General features: G+C 40.2%; 1 protein-coding gene across 1 annotated transcript in view; it reads right to left on the bottom strand.

Annotated features, from left to right (window-relative positions):
* Positions 1 to 14,619, bottom strand: part of LOC106843254 (cytochrome P450 2F5-like) — a 48,464-nt gene extending 33,845 nt beyond the window's left edge. Inside the window, 2 exon segments of the mRNA XM_070499534.1 lie at positions 12,829 to 12,968; positions 14,544 to 14,619. Coding sequence (XP_070355635.1) covers positions 12,829 to 12,968; positions 14,544 to 14,619 — 216 coding nt within the window.
* Between the last annotated feature and the right edge of the window lie 2,182 nt (positions 14,620 to 16,801).

Raw genomic sequence — 16,801 nt, 5'->3', positions numbered from 1 at the left:
CAATAAATAGTGTTGGGAAAGCTGGACGGCCACATGCAAAAGAATGAAAGTAGACAATTATCTTACACTGTACACAAAAATCAACTCAAAATAGATTAGACTTGAATGTAAGACCTGAAACCATAAAACTCCTAGAAGAAAATATAAGCAGTACACTCTTTGACATCAGTCTTAGCAGCATCTTTTCAAATGCTGTGTCTACTCAGGCATGGGAAACAGAAGAAAAAATAAACAAATGGGACTACATCAGACTAAAGAGCTTCTGCAAGGCAAAGGAAACCACAAACAAAATGAAAAGTCAACCCAGCAACTGGGAGAAAATATTTGCCAATCATGTATCTGACAAGGGGTTAATCTCTGTAATCCATAAAGAACCCACGCAACTGAACAACAACAAAAAAAATACAGCCCAATCAAAAAAATGGACAGAGGATATGAACAGACGTTTTTCCAAAGAAGATACACAGATGACCAACAGGCACATGAAAAGACGTTCAACATCACTAATTATTAGGGAAATAAAAATCAAAATACAAAATGAGATATCACACCTGTCCAAATGGCTATAACTACCAAGAGAAAAAATAACAAATAATGGAGAGGATAGGGAGAAAAGGGATCCTCCTATGTGGCTGGTGGGAAGGCAAGGTGGTGCAGCCACTATGGAAAACAGTGTGATTCTTTTCAAAAAATTAAAAATAGAAATACCATACTATCCAGCTGTCCCATTTCTGGGTATTTATCCAAAGAACTTGAAATCAACTGTTCAAAAACTTATGCACCACTAAGTTCATTGCAGCATTATTCACAATAGCCAAAACGTGGATGTAACCCAAGTGCCCTTCAACTGATGAATAGATAAAGAAGATGTGGTATATATACAATGGAATACTACTCAGTCATAAAAAAGACAAAAAAGTTCCATTTGCAACAACATGGATGGACCTTGAGAGAATGAAGTTAAGTGAAGTAAGTCAGACAGAGAAAGACAAACACTGCTTGATTTCACTCATATGTGGAAGATAAACACATGGATAAGGAGAACAGATTGGTGCTTACCAGAGAGGAAGGGGGTTAGAGGTGGGTGAAAGGGGTAAAAGGGCACATATGTATGGTGATGGATAAAAATTGGACTATTGGTGGTAAACATGATTCAAGCTATCCAGAAACTGAAATAGAATAATGTACACCTGAAATTTACACAGTGTTATAAACCATTTGGACCTTAATAAAATAATTTTTAAAAATTCTTCCCAAGGAGTAAATTCCAGACTCAGGTGGCTTCACTGGTGACTTCTACACAGCATTTAAGAAAGAACTAATGCTAATTGTACACAAACTCTTTCAGAATATAAAATAAGAGATAAAACTTCCCAGCCCTTTATATGAGACGAACATTAATCTGATAGCAAAACTAGACAGACATTATAAGAAAAGAAAACTACGACCAACACATCTCATCAATATTGTCACAAAATCCTTCACAAAATTTAAATGAATTTAATCTAGTAATATGCAAAAAGAAAGTCAAAACATTTTCTCCAGGAATACAAGATTTAGTTTTGAAAAAAATTCAAGGTAATCAACTCACAATCTTAACAGAAAAAAAAAGAGTATAATAAAAAAGACCTCTCTCTCTCTCCCCTTTTCATTCACTCTCTCTCTACTCCATAACTTTTACTCTCACTCCTTCCCTGCATCTCTCTGTTTCTCCCTCTCTCTTACTCTCTGTCTGGCCAGACCTCTCTGTCTTTTTCCTGTGTGTCCCTCTGTCTCTCACTCACTGCTTTCTCTCCGTCTCCGTCTTTCCACATTTCTACATCTTTGTCACTATCCCAATGACCGTAGTCGATGCCTCTAAGTTGTTCAATAGGTGCCTTGAGGTTTTTGTGTATGGAACAGGGTTGGGCAGGGGGAGAAAGTCCCAGAACTGTTCTGATATAATGGTTCGTTGGTGGACAACAGGGAATTCCCATGGCCCCTGAATGGCAGAACTGAGAGACACAGGAACAGGAGGCCCAGGGAGAAAAACTCTCATTTAGGTTGTCCTTCTCTTACTTATGGCCCCTGGGATCCTGTGTGTCAGACTTCTTGAGTGAGAGAGTTGGTGAATCTCAGAATAGTAGACTCACATCATCACTATATCATTGGGTAACAGAATCATGGAAACATTTACCTTTAGATCCAATAGCTATTAGAACCATGAAACCGTGATAGAATAAATAGACTCCTCAATCCACTAGAATATAAACTCCACAAGGTCATGGATTTTTGTCTATGTTTTGGTCTCTGAAGTTCCACATGAAGCATTGGTGGCAGAGGTTGGATAAGACCCAGGTATACAAAACATATCCATTGCATCTCCTCTCCATCATCCTCCTATCAGAGATCAGAACACCCACTCCTCAGTTCCTCACTTACTGTCCTCCAACTATCCTGACTGTCAGTTTGGAGAAAGCTGGAGAGGAGCTGGTGCCCACATTCTCCTCCCTCATCCATGGCTTCCCCCTCATCTCCTTCAGGGATTTCAACATGATCTTGACATACACACACAGGATATTTCTTACAAAGTGCTTGACTGCAGGGCTGACAAGCAATGGTCAGTAGGTGAGGAGGAGACAGCCTGAGAGGGTCTGCCACATGGCAGTTCCTAGGTGCCTTATACTCCTTAATCATCACCAAGCAGCTGCTCTCAGGTCTTATCAGGTCACAGCCTTCTTGCATTGCCCCAATAATATGATAGGAGAGGGAGGTCCGGGGTTCATCCTACTGAGTAATTGCTCTTGGCATCAGGCTGGGTGTATTAGTTTGCTAGGGCTCCTATATCTAAGTACCACAACTGATTGTTTAAACAACAAAAATTTGTTGTCTTAGTTCCAGTGGCTACAAGACTGAGACCGTGCTTCTGATGGATTGGTGGCAATTTTGGTATAGAAGCATCACCTTGATCTTTTCCTCCATCTTCAAATGCCATTCCCTCTGTGTGTGCATCTTCCTGCAAATTTACTCTTTTTATAAGGACATGAGACATACTGGATTAGGGGCCCACTCTTCTCCAGTTTGACCTCAACTTAACTAATTAGGACTGCAATGGCCCCATTTCCAAATAAGGTCACATTCTGAGGCACTGGAGGTTAGAACCTCAACATGAGAACATTAGAGGACACAATTTAACCCATAACACTGGGCATCCCTTACTCAATTGTCTCTGGGAGATCTCTCCCAATTGTCCCACTCACTTCCAGGGCCCGCCTTTGGCTGACCTCATTACATGTACCCCATAGCTCCACCCCCATGCCTGTGTCCATATATCTCCACTCGACTATGCTTACATGGTTCTCCGGTCCATGGTTAGTCTCTTCCTCTAACTGTCCTTCAGTCACACCTTAGGGACTGTGGTTATTTACATCTGCCTGTTTTCTTCCTTATTAGCTTATCCTTTTCCCAAATTCTCCTGTTACTTCCTTCTCTCTTCATCACATCCCATTCAGCTACCACATCTGGATAACTAGTAGTGTGTTGTTTTCTCCATGGGTTTGCATGGATCCATGTGGGAATCCCTATACTATGTGCTGTGGGGGATGCCATTCCTCTAGCCTTTTCTGAACCACCTTTGCAAATACTTTGTTTCTCTCATCTAACTCTTCTCTTGCCTGATCAGCTCCCCATTCTGCTTCTACCCCTAGGTTCAGCTGCTCAGATCAATTACCCCAGAGCTGTAAAAACAAACAACATGCTGGATGCCATCATGATCTTTTGACAGAATGTCCTAGCAACAGAAGTTGTGAAATCCCACCTACCCCAGGAGAAGGTTCTGGAGGAATATGTTTTTTTTCTGGGACACCCTCTATGCCTAATAATAGAGCAGAAGGTTTAAGTGGTAAGTAGGATAGAAGTTAGACTCAGGGAAGGACTTGGTGAATGTGGTGCCTTTTCCACTCCTGTCTTCTGTGGGAATCCAAATACTTGTGAATATGGGTCAGTTTGGAGCTACAAGTTCTTAGAAGGGAATTGCCCTCTTTCACATCCTTGCCAGGGTGGGATTTGGTGTTCTAGGAGCTGCACTTGTCCTTGATTCAGTTGAAGCTCTGCTTTCTTCCCTATCCTTGCCTCTCTCCTTTACTAATCACTAAATCAGAAGACAGGTCTAGGACTGGTGCACAAACTAGCTTCCTCAACTAGGTAAGTTGATGGTAAGTATAACTGTGCTGCCTTGTGTTGCATTGTTGAGTCCTATTAAGCCACTGTTATAGATTTAGATGACCTACGCTGCAATTTCCACTGGTTAATTGGAATTTAGAGACAGGACTATAGGATTGGAGCCCTCCTTAATGTAGCCATGGATCATGTGTCTTGGTCTGGATTTATTTGTATGTCTTAGAATGAAGCTCAGGGAAATGACTATACTCTGTGCCTGATTAGTTGTGTGTCCCAGCTAGGCTTTGGCCACTGATAAAGGGCACTCAGAGGAAAGACTATACCCTGTGTGGTGTGTGGACTCATCAGGTGGCCTATCGGATCCTGGCAATGAACACTCTATGTTCTATTTTTTTATCTTCCCTTTTCCCCAATGCCCCACCTCTGGTAAACATCATTATACTCTCTGTTACTGTGAGTTTCCCTTTTCTTTAGTTTCCATATATAAATGAGCTCACACAATATTTGTCTTCTGGGTCTGACTTATTTTGCTTAACAAAGTTCTCTATGACCCTTTACGTTGTCACAAATGGCAGGATTCTCCTCAAAAAAAGGCTGAATGATATCCATGGTATATACATACTATCACATTTTCTTTAACATTCATTGAGTTGTAAAGCAAAAATGAACAAGTGAGAGCACATCATACTAAAAAGTTTTGGCACAGCAAAGAAATAATTTTAAAAAAAAAAGAAAAGAGGGGCTGGCCCCGTGGCCGAGTGGTTAAGTTCGCACGCTCCGCTGCAGGCAGCCCAGTGTTTCGTTGGTTCGAATCCTGGGCGCGGACATGGCACTGCTCATCAGACCACGCTGAGGCAGCGTCCCACATGCCACAACTAGAAGAACCCACAACGAAGAATATACAACTATGTACCGGGGGGCTTTTGGGAGAAAAAGGAAATAATAAAATCTTTTAAAAAAAGAAAAGAAAAGAAAAGAAAAGCGACCAACAGAACAGGAGAAAACACTTTCAAATCACATATCTGATAAGGGGGTCATATCAAAAACACATAAGGAACATTCACACTTCAACAGCAAAAATCCCCAAATCAGCAGGTTAAAAAATGGGCAAAGGACACCAGTAGACATTTTTCCAAAAGAGACATACAAATGGCCAACAGGTATATGAAAAAATGCTCAAACTCATTAATCATCAAAGAAATGTAAATCAAGACCACAATCAGACATCACTCCACATCTAAGGATGGCTATTAGCAAAAATATAAGAGATGACAAATGGCGGTGAGGAGGTGGAGAAGCTGCAACACTTGTGCATTGTTGGTGGGAAAATAAATTGTTGAAGCCACAATAGGAAACAGAACGTCGATTCCTCAAAATACTAAAAATAAAACTACCATGTGATCCAGAAATCACACTTCTAGATATGTATATAAAGGAAGAGAAAACACAACCTCCAAGAGATATCTGTACTCCCATGTTCCTTGCAGCATAATTCACAGTAGCCAAGATATGGAAACAACCCAAATTTCCAAGGAAAGATGAACAGGTAAAGATTCACAGCAATGCTTACTTTGTAAGATATAAATCAGGCTTGAATTAACCCCTTCACTGTGCCAAAGGGTGCATTGGGTGTTTTTCCCTAGAGTCATGAGGATCAGGATCTTTGCTGCAACACAGGTCTGGGCAGCAGCAGCAGAAGAATGTGAGAGTTCGGGCAAGAAGTCCACTATTAGGAGTGTGCACTTCAGCATGCCAACTAAAGTTTATTTCCTCTTCTCGCTCTCTCTTTTTAATCCCATAAGATGGCTCTTTCATGAGTGACCACCTCATGGGTGCACACATAGCACAAGATAAAGTCTGTTGCCTGAGCTCTCCATAGATTGAGGGGCCAGCTTAACCCACATGCACAAATATTTAGATTATTAAACTTTTGTTTGTTTTTCTCCTGTTAATCTCTCTCATGTCAATATAATTCTGAGACCAGCCAGAAGAACACAAAGGGTAGAAGGAAATTTCTTCCTCCCTTACAGCATTTACCCTAATCTCGATGCTTTTGTTTCTGAGACTGTGGTCCTAACATTTGGTAAACTCTCACCATTTCCCAAGAGAAAGTGCACATGAACAGTTACTATCTGACACGGGCATTTGTTTATTGATTCACGTGCTTGTTACAAAACCGGACATGGCAGCAGCATGAACCACCACCTTCTCCCCACACCTCTTTGGTAGAAAACAGCCAACAAATGACATCTAAGCTGCCAACATAAATTGGAAAATGTTTGAACCCTGAGATCTGAGGTTTGTTATGAAACATGCAGTGCCCTGCAGTTTGAATTTCTTCCCACAAGGCGTTAGTTCCCTTACTGCAGATTGGAGAAAGGGCAAGAAAGCGGATCAAGAAGAGTAGTTAGAAGTCAGACAGTTCTGAGAACTGTATTTGTGCTAGGTACTGTCACTTATCAGCTATCTCTTCATGGTTCTGAGTCTCAATGTGCTCGCATGAAAGATGTGAATAATCAGAGAACAGTACCATAGACTTGTGAAGATTTCATAACAAAACCCAGGCAGCATTCTGCTTGGCACAGCGTACTCCATGCAAAGTTTTGCTTAATCAGAGAACTTGTATCACAGATTTGTTGTGAGGATTTTATGACACACTCCATTCAAAGCCCTGCTTAACGAAGTTCAATATCTTGGAGCTGTTGCTCTTATTTCTAGGTACCTATGATCTCCTCCCTCTCTTACTGCCCGTCCTTGACCCTCCGTATGCAATCCCTCCTTGAAAGCCCTCTTCAGGGGTCCAGGAAGAACATGCCATCCTGAAGGCAAAGACCATAGAATTAGGGGCATGTGATGGGTATTCAGCATTTGTTCTCAGATCATCCCCTGCCTCTCCCCTGCTTTTCTGTCTATCACAAAGGGCTGACACCTGCAAATTCATCCTGTCTCGAGGGAGGTTAAGTAGGAGAACATGGCAATTTAGGTCCATTAGGAAAGGGTTTTGAGGTCAGGACATGGGTATTTGACTGTACATGAGAGTTTGGTGGCCCCTAGTGTAGGAGGTTTTGGAGAGTGTGTGATGCTGGGAGGTCCTAAGGGAGGAAGTTTGAGAGGAACATTTTAGTCTGTGAAGAAGGATGTGACATGGAGATTGGAGGGCTCTAGGGACATTATCTTGGAAATGGGGAAACCTTCAATTTTGGTGTTCTTGCATGCTCTGCATCCAACCCATCATTCTCAAATTCCTGAACTTCTTTGATAACAAACTGCACATGGGGAATCTTGGCTGATCCCAAAATTTTGGTTCTGGCTGTATAATTTCAGTGATCTCCTCATAGGCTTTGGTTGGAGACTGAGTGAAGGATGACCAGAAACTGGGTTTGGTGAGAGAATTGGGAGATCTAAGAGATTCAGGGACCTAGTAGAGACTGACAAAGCTTGGAGAAATAAGAAAGGGGAGTTGCAGGAATCTGAGTGTGCATGAGGGGTCTCAGGAATTTGGAACATAGAGGAGTCCTGCAATTTGTGGAATCTCAGAGATTCTGTAGGCGTTCGAGTCTGGATGATGTCACAGAAACTCAAGGGTCTCAAGACATTCTGATTAATCTCAGGTTGTCTCTGAATTTCAGTGGGAAGGTGTCTGCAGTATCGGTAGACTATCTGTCACAAGCAAGGAAGGAGAAAAATTCTGCAGAGTCTCAAGAAGCTCACTGAAATCCAAAGGAATCTGAAAATGCCAATATTTTGCAATTTCTTTGTTGTAACGGAGAGAATGGAGGCAATTGGGTTTCGGACAATTTTAGTAGGCTCTGAGGGTCTCAGCATCTTCAGTCTTAGGGACTTGAAATTCTTTGGTGTCTGAGGCAGGAGGAAGGGTCCCAACCTCACTTCAATCAAAAGTGTGAACTGACAAAGGTCTGTAAACTGAGTGAGAGATTGTGACTCTCATGTCACATGAAACATGTGACACTGTAATAGATAACCCATCAGCGAAGACCCTGAAGGTCAAATCATTCTTATTACCACTTTTCTCTGTTGCTTATTATGGCAAATATCCAGAGGTAGATGCAACAAATGCTGGGACTTTATGTCTCCTCATTTTCCAGAGAGGATGGGAATGACTCTTCATTTATGTGAAGGTTTGTTTCATCTCGTTACTCAAATGTATAGAGCTGTTTTTTTGTTGTATGGAATCTCAAATATATGTAGGAGATGCTGGAAAATTCATAAGACCATAAGACCATAAGAAGAGGCAGTGGCAAATCTACATGCCTGGGCAAGTGCTTTCCTGGCTCATGTGAGTGCCCGTAGAACAGCTGCAGCCCCACAAGTGGGAATGCTCCTGAGAATGACTGAGGGAACAGGCAGTGGCAGTACCTAATCTCTTTTCTGGCTGATGGGAGAGCCCACCATGTTCCTACAGTCCCAAGGAGTGGCCCAGAGGTGGACACCATGAGGAAGACCTGCACACAAAGCACCATGGCTGGTACGACCACAAGAAGAGGTGGTGGCAGATCTACACACCTGAGGAAACACTTCTCTGGCTAGCACAAGCACCCACAGTACCCCTACAACTTCCAGCAAATGGGGTGGGATCAGAAACACAGCTCTTGCTTCTCCTAAGTGGTAGTAGGTGGAATCTTTGACCTGATACTACCACAAATGTGCCAGCAAAAGATTAGTTCATCAAACACCATGAGTAACTACAGCAACAATTCAGAGCAGAAGGAAAATGACAGTTCTCCAGAAATCAACCTGAAGCCACAGGAATTTACAATCTAAACAAAAGAGAAATCAAAATAGCTGTCATTAAGAAACTCAATGAGTTACAAGAAAACTCAGAAAGACAGTTGAATGAGCTCAAGAATAAAATTAATGAGAAGAAGGAATACTTCACCAAAGGTTGAAACTATTAAAAAAAAAAAAGCAGAAATTCTGGATATGATTTAGAGAATAGTAATATAGAAATGCTTCAGGTGGAGGAGAGAGAAATAAGAATTTTAAAAAATGAAGAAATTCTTCATGAAACATCTTACTCATTTAAGAAAAACAGCATAAGGATTATAGGTATTCCAGAGGGAGAAAAGAGGGAGAGAGGAGTAGAGATCTTGTTCAGAGAAATAATAGCTGAGAATTTCCCAAACCTGGGGAAGGGACCAGAATTACAAAGGCACAAAGCCAATAGAACCCCTAATTACATCAATGCTAAAAGACCTCCAAGGTATATAATAGTAAAACTGGCAAAAGTCAACAGCAAAGAAAAAATATTAAGGGCAGCAAGGCAGAAGAAAACCTACAAAGGAACACCTATCAGGCTTTCAGCCTATTTCCCAGTGGAAACCTTACAGCCTAGGAGAAATTGGAACAATAAATTCAAAATACTAAAGACAAAAACTTTTGACCAAGAGTATAATACTCTATCCAGCAAAACTATCCTTCAGATATGGTGGAGAAACAAAAGCTTTCCCAGGTAAACAAAAGCTGAAGGAGTTCATCACCACTAGACCTCCCTTACAAGAGGTAATCAAGGATGCCTTCATACCTGAAACAAAAAGGCAAAGGTTTCAAAGCCTTAAGCAAGGAGATAAATAGAAAAAAAAATCATAAAATTGCAGTTCTCTATCAGAATAGATTAGCAAACAATTATAAAATACAACAACACTGGGGCTTAGAGGAGGAAAAAAAAGAGAGGAAATTGGCAGCAATGTTAGCTCAGGGGTAATCTTCCTCAGCAAATTTTTTTTAAAGTGAAATTAGAAAATATCTTGAGACAAATAAAAGTGAAACACGACATATCAAAACTTATGGGATGCAGCAAAAGCTGAACTAAGCGGGATGTTTCTAGCACAAATGCCTGCATTTAAAAAGAAGAATGATTTCCAGAAAAAGTGACCTAACATTACACATCAAAGAACCAGAAAAAGAACAAATTAAACCCAAAGTTAAGAGAAAGGAGGAAAAAATTAGAGGAGAAATAAGCAAAAAGAGAGTAAAAAAAGAATAATAAAAATCAACAAACTAAGAGTTGGGTTTTTTAAAAGGTAAACAAAATTGACAAACCTTTAGCTAGACTAAGAACAGGGAGAGAAGACTCAAATACATACAATCAGAAATACAAGAGAAATTACAAGTGATATCACAGAAATTAAAAGGATCATAAGAGACTTCTAGAAACAATTATATACCAATGAAATGGATAACCTAGAAGAAATGCATAAATTCCTAGGAACATATAATCTACCAAGACTGGATCATAAAGAAATAGAAAATTTGAGCAGACCTATAATTAGTAAGGAGATTGAGTCAGTGATCAAAAATCTCCAAACAATGAAAATCCCAGGACCAAATGGCTCCACTGGTGATTTCCACATCTAAACATTGAAAGAAGAATTAATGATGATACTTCTGAAACTCTCCCAAATGATTGAATAGTAAGGTCCACTTCCAAACCCACTTTATGAGGCCAACATTAACCTGATACCAAGTTCAGACAAAGACATCACAAATAAAAGAAAAATCATAAATGCAAAAACCCTCTAGAAAATACTAGCTAACTGAACTTGACAGCACATCAAAAAGATTGTACACCATGACCAAGTGGGATTTATCCCTGAGATGCAAGGATGCTTCGACATATGAAAATCAAATAATGGAATACATCACATTAACACATGAAAGGGGAAAAAATCACATGATCATAATAGATGCCAAAAAGTGTTTGATAAAGTTCAACATAATTTTATGATAAAAACTCTCACACAGTGGGAATGAGGGATATAACCTCAACATAATCAAAGCCATCTATGAAAAGCCTACAACTGACATCATACTCGATGAAAAATGAAAGGCTTTTCCACTGAGATCAGGAAAAAGGCAAGGATGCCCACTCTCATCACATCCATTCAACATAGTATTAGAAATCCTAGTCAGAGCAATTCGGCAAGAAAAAGAAATACAAGCATCCAAATCAGAAGGAAAGAATTAAAATGGTCTCTGTTTGCTGATGACGTGATCTTATATATCAAAAACCTTAAAGACCTCACCAAAAAAAACTGTTAAAACATATAAATTTAGTAATGTTGCAGTACACAAAATCAATGAACAAAAACAAACTGTGTCTACACACTAGTAATGATCTAGCCAGAAGGAAATTAAGAAAACTATATTATATACAATCACATAAAAAGAATAAAGGGCCTAGGAATAAACTTAACTAAGGAAGCGAAAGACTTGTACACTGAGAAGTACAAAACATTGATGAAAAAATTAAAGAGGACACAAACACATGGAAAGACATCTCATGTTCATGGATTGGAAAACTTGATATTGTTAAAATATCCACACTATCCAAAGCTGTCTACAGATTCAAATCAATCTCTAACAAATCCCAGTGACATTCTTCGTGGGAATTTTAAAAAACACATTATGAAACTTATGTGGAACCACAAAAGACCCCAAATAGCCAAAACAATCTTGAGAAAGTAAAACAAAGGTGGTGGCATCACACTTCCTGATTTCAAAATATATACAAATCTACAGTAATTGAAATAGTGTGGTATTAGCATAATGACAGTCACTTAGATCAATGGAAGAGAATAGAGATCCCAGAAATAAATCCACACCTATATGATCAACTGATCTTCAACATGAGAACCAAGAATACACAACAAGGAAAAGGCAGTCTCTTCAACAAATGCTGTTGAGAAAACTGGATACCCACATGAAAAGGAATGAAACTGGACCCTCATCTTACACCATACACAAAAATCAACTCAAAATAGATTAAAGTCCTAAAAATAAGATCTGAAAGTGTAAACTGCTAGAAGAAAATGTAGTGGAATATGCTTATGATATTGGACGTGACAAAGTTTGCATAAATAAAACACAGGCAACTAAAGCAAAAATAGGCAAGTGGAACTACATCAAATTAAAAAGCTCTGCACAGCAAAAGGAGAAATCAACAAAATGAAAAGACAACCTACAAAACGTAGGAAAATATTTGCAAACCGTGTATCTGAGAAGTGGGTAATAGGCAGAATATATAAGAATCTCCTACAACTCAATGCAAAAAAATAATGATCTGATTTAAAAATGAGCTAAGGTCTTGAGTAGACATTTCTACAAAGAAGACAAACAAATGGGCAACAGAAGTATGAAAAGATCCTCAACATCACTAATCATCAGGGAAATGCAAATCAAAACCACAATGAGATATCATCTCACACCTGTTAGCATGCCTAATCTCAGAAAAACAAAAGACAAGTGTTGAACATGTGGAGAAACTGGAGCACTTGCACGCTGTTGGTGAGAATGAAAAATGTTGCATCCAGGATGGAAACAGTAGGGAAGTTCCTGGAAAAATAAAACTAAGAACTAATGTATGATCCAGCAATCCCACTTTTGGGTATGTATCCAAAAGAAAGGAAACCAGGAACTCAAAGAGATATTAGTACTCCCATGTTCACCACAGCACTGTTCACCTTTTACGATTCAAAGTTTTATGTGAAGATATTCAGAGTTTAGACTTTTATGTTTTCTGCATTTTCTCTCTCAGTCTAAGTAACCATGTAAAACTATAGCTGCTATTTCACCCCAATCAGGTTTACAAGTAGGCTTAGGGTGGCAGACACTCTGGGATGAGAGGAAAGGATTGGGAACACAGACTAGTACCTGCTGAATGTCAATGAGGAAGCAGTCAGTGAAGTCCTGAGGGTTGTAGGGGTCAAGGGATTTTTCCTTGATCTTGACCCTAGAGGCGATGAAGTCCTTGAGTTCCTCTACCAGGTAGTAGATGTGAGTCCTGGCAAATACTGCATGATTCTACAATACGTGTCGTAGAGCTGGGGGAAATAAGCAAAGGTTGTTTGTCAGCAATGGGTACCAAGGGCCAGCATGGAATGAGCCTGCTCTGAGTTTGAGAATTGGGTGAGTCCATTTGCTTCTTAGAGACTCAGGGTATATTGATACTTTCCTCTAAGTGTTGTGGAGAGGATTAAATGAGGTATAGGCAGGTGCTTAGTTAACTGAGGTTGGGGGTGGGTAGAGTGGAGATTGATGGGTCCCTGTGTCCAGGGTGTGCTCAACTCCATGGAACTCTTGTTGATCATCTGCAGCAGCTTCAGGAACTGCTTGTCCTCATAGTCAAAATGGCATCCAAAGACAATGGAACTGATGACACTGGCGATAGTGTGGCTCAGGAAGAATGTGAGTTGGATGGGGGCACCTGGGCGATAGAAATTGTCTATGTTGGAAGCAAGGACTAGTAGCATGGGATGTGGAGTCATTCAGTTGTGGATATGAGTTATGGCTCGACTGCTTAATAGCATGTGTGAGTCATTTCAATTTTGTGTGCTGAATCTAGATTTCTCACATTTCAAGTTCGTTTAGTATCTACTTCATTGGTTGGTAAGGATTCAATATCATTACACGTGTAAAATGCTTAGCACAGTGCCTGGCATGTAGGAAGTACTCAACACAGGCTAGTGGGGCTTATTGTTATTTTTCGTTATTATTCTTTACACGTGGTTGTGGGGAAGAGTTACATATTTGAGAGAGGAGTTCTTTTAAGGGGGATACAAAAAAAGGAATGCCTGATTTCTGAGTCTAGCTCTTCCGCTGATGCCATTTGGGCTATTAAGATAATTCTCCCCTGGGCATCAGTTGCATCATTTGTAAAACAGGACACTTGTGTTAGTTCAATGCATTTGAGACAATTTCCTTCACGTAATGCAAACACTGACAAATATACAATTTTACAAATGATTATCGTGGGTATAGAGACATTCAAAGATTTCATGTAGACTCTGCTACGCCATCCACAGAGCTCGGGTAAGAAATCTCTGATTTAGAGAAATTTATCTCTCTTTCATTCTTTAATTTATCTCTGTATTTCTCAACCTCTGTGTCTTTTCTGTATATAACCCAGTTGTTACACAACTTACTGGGAAGGGAGTAGACTCCTTTATAAATATAATGATCAATGCAGTCTAAACAGAAGCCTAAATATAATAATGTAAACCTGAAATTTACACAATGTTATAAACCAATGTGACCTCAATAAAACAATTTTTTAAATGTAATGAAACTTTGATCCTATCTCCACAAAAAAGCACAAACTCACATGTTACCAAAGTCTGAATGACATTTCAGGGGCTCACAGACTCCCTGCCAAGCACTGATTAAAGTTCTGGACACAAGGATCATTAAGGGTCTTTCATCTTAACTTTTAACATGGACCCTGACTGGGAAAATCTGTGATCCTAAATTAAGCTTTTTTCATCCTCTCCCAATCCAGAACTTTCTCCTATCAAGACCTCCCCTTTGGAAAATGAACTCCCTATAACCACCCAGTTCCCTTATAGCCCTCTATCTTTTTGCATCCATACCATTGGTCTTCTGAAATCCCTCCAGTAGAAAGCCAACCTCTGCCTGGATCCACTCCTCAATGCTCTGCATTTCCATGCTGAAGTCTTGAAGGAAGGTCAGGGAGAAGCATCAGAGAATCTTCCATCATTCTCCGTTAGCCAGACCTTCACCTGTCAGAATCTCAGTGTGAGGTTCCTGCCTCCCCTCCTTTTTGTGCCCAACTCTGTGCTGGACTCGGAGGGTGCCAGAATATGAAAGCTCTAGACGCTATTCTCTGGGCAGCCCCTTCCAACTTCCAAGCCTCAATGGGAAGACTAAGTCCTAGAATGGGGAGGATGGGGAATCAGGCAAGGAATGATTGAAATTAAGAAGAGCTTTTCACAGGACATATTTGGAACTGGATAAATAATGGGATAGATGCATAAGAAAGTGTATGGGGGATACAATGCTGTATGAAGTACCCTCAAATGGAGAGATTGCCTCTATTTTCTTAATATCGCTTGGATTCGCTAGACATGTGCATACTTGTACACATAAGATCGCACTTCAGTATCAATACATCTACACTAAAGAACTTACCATGTAGTAAGAAAAATTTAGAAACTGCCAGATGAGGGTGTATGGTTGAGTGGACATTTGAAAATCAATGAAAAGGTAGATGGAATGATGTATGCAAGCGAGAGTTTTTACCAGATTAAGGGACAGATGGATGGATGGAAGAGTAAGTGGATGAAGAGAGGGGAAATGAGTAGACTGAGAATTGGATGGATAAAAGGTTGAAAGAATAAATGAATGGAAACATTAATAGATTTATTTATGAATGAAAAGATGGAAGAGCTATGGCTGGCTGACTGGCTGGCTGGCTGCATGGATGGATGGATAGATGGAGAGAATGATGTGAGACTGTTTGGAATTGAAGGATGTGGGGAGATAGAAATGAATGTATGAGTAACTCTAGACAGGTATCTACCTAAATGGAGGAGGCAGGAGCCTATATGTGGGCATGTGTGTGTTTGTGGAGGAAGGTTAGAAGTAAGGTTGGCTGTGAGGGTTTGACTAGGTACATAAAGCATGTAGTTAATTTATTAAAAATGAGAACAGATATAAAAAAGTAAGCACTCTGGAGTCAGATGGCTTGGGTTCAATCCTGGTTCTCCCACTTACTCATTGTGTGCTATTATCTAAACTTTCATACCCTCAGCTTCTTTATTTGACATGTTACTATGCTATTAATAGTTCCTTTGAAGGAGTCAATGTGCTAATGCATGTTGAGTACTTATCAAAACTCTGAGACACCAGAAAGCGTATTATAAACGTTTCATTGTTGTTGTTACCTACCATGACTTTGGGAGTTTCATTCCAGTGAAGGCAAGTCTCCATGACCGCTAAACTCATCTTCTGTGTCAACTAGTGCCTCCTTCACTGCTTCACGTCCACATAGAACAACAACTGGTTGGGGACCCATGTACCTGGTGAAGACTGGGCCATATTTCTCCCTGAGCTGAGAATGAAGGGAGACAAAACAAGAGGAGGATTATTGGTGCATCATGTGCAGTCCAGTCAAGAATTTTAGAGTGGAGATTCATGGGGACACAGGTGAGGAAAGAGGGATAAGGGGTAAGTCCTGATGTTGGAAGGACTATTGAAAAGAAAAGCAAAGAAGTCCTGCCTCCCGTGATCCCGGGTGAGTCCCCTTCTCCCCGACACTGTCCCAAGCTTTACTTTGCTCATCTGTAAAATGAGGGACTTGGATTATATAAACTTCAAAGTCCATTCATCTCTCTCTGAAATGATAAACATCTAGAATCCTAAGATTTCATATTATGAGTCTCAAAGTTCAATCTGAGTGTAAGAGGCCTTGTGATTAGGAACTTAAAGTACTGTAATTCTAAAGTGATGAGAGTGTGAACTTCCAATATGCTAAGAATCTGTTTTTCAAAGATATTAATATTCTGGGATTCTAGACTTCTAGTGTGGTAAGTCTGTGTTACCAAGAGTCTGTGGTTTAGAAGTCAGAAAGCTCTAAATGTCCCTGGCTGTAGAATTAGCTGTTCTTAGTCCTACCTAAGAGGAGTAGCCAGACTCACTTTCATAAAGACTGAAAGGTGGCAGCAAGATGGACTTGCAACAAATTCCCCAGGAAGGGTAGGTGTGTGGCACCAGGGGGCAACTTTGTCCCCTTGTTGATCTGTTTCCAGGTGGTAAGGATGATCAGGGAAGTCAAGCAGAGTGCCAGAAAGATGATGAAGGCCTCTTCTAGTTCCACAGTGCTGCTCAA

The sequence above is a fragment of the Equus asinus genome, chromosome 26 (genome assembly GCF_041296235.1).
Source record: "Equus asinus isolate D_3611 breed Donkey chromosome 26, EquAss-T2T_v2, whole genome shotgun sequence".
NCBI lineage: Eukaryota > Metazoa > Chordata > Mammalia > Perissodactyla > Equidae > Equus > Equus asinus.
Note: the sequence above shows the minus strand (reverse complement) of the source record. Positions and strands in the feature narration are given on the sequence as shown.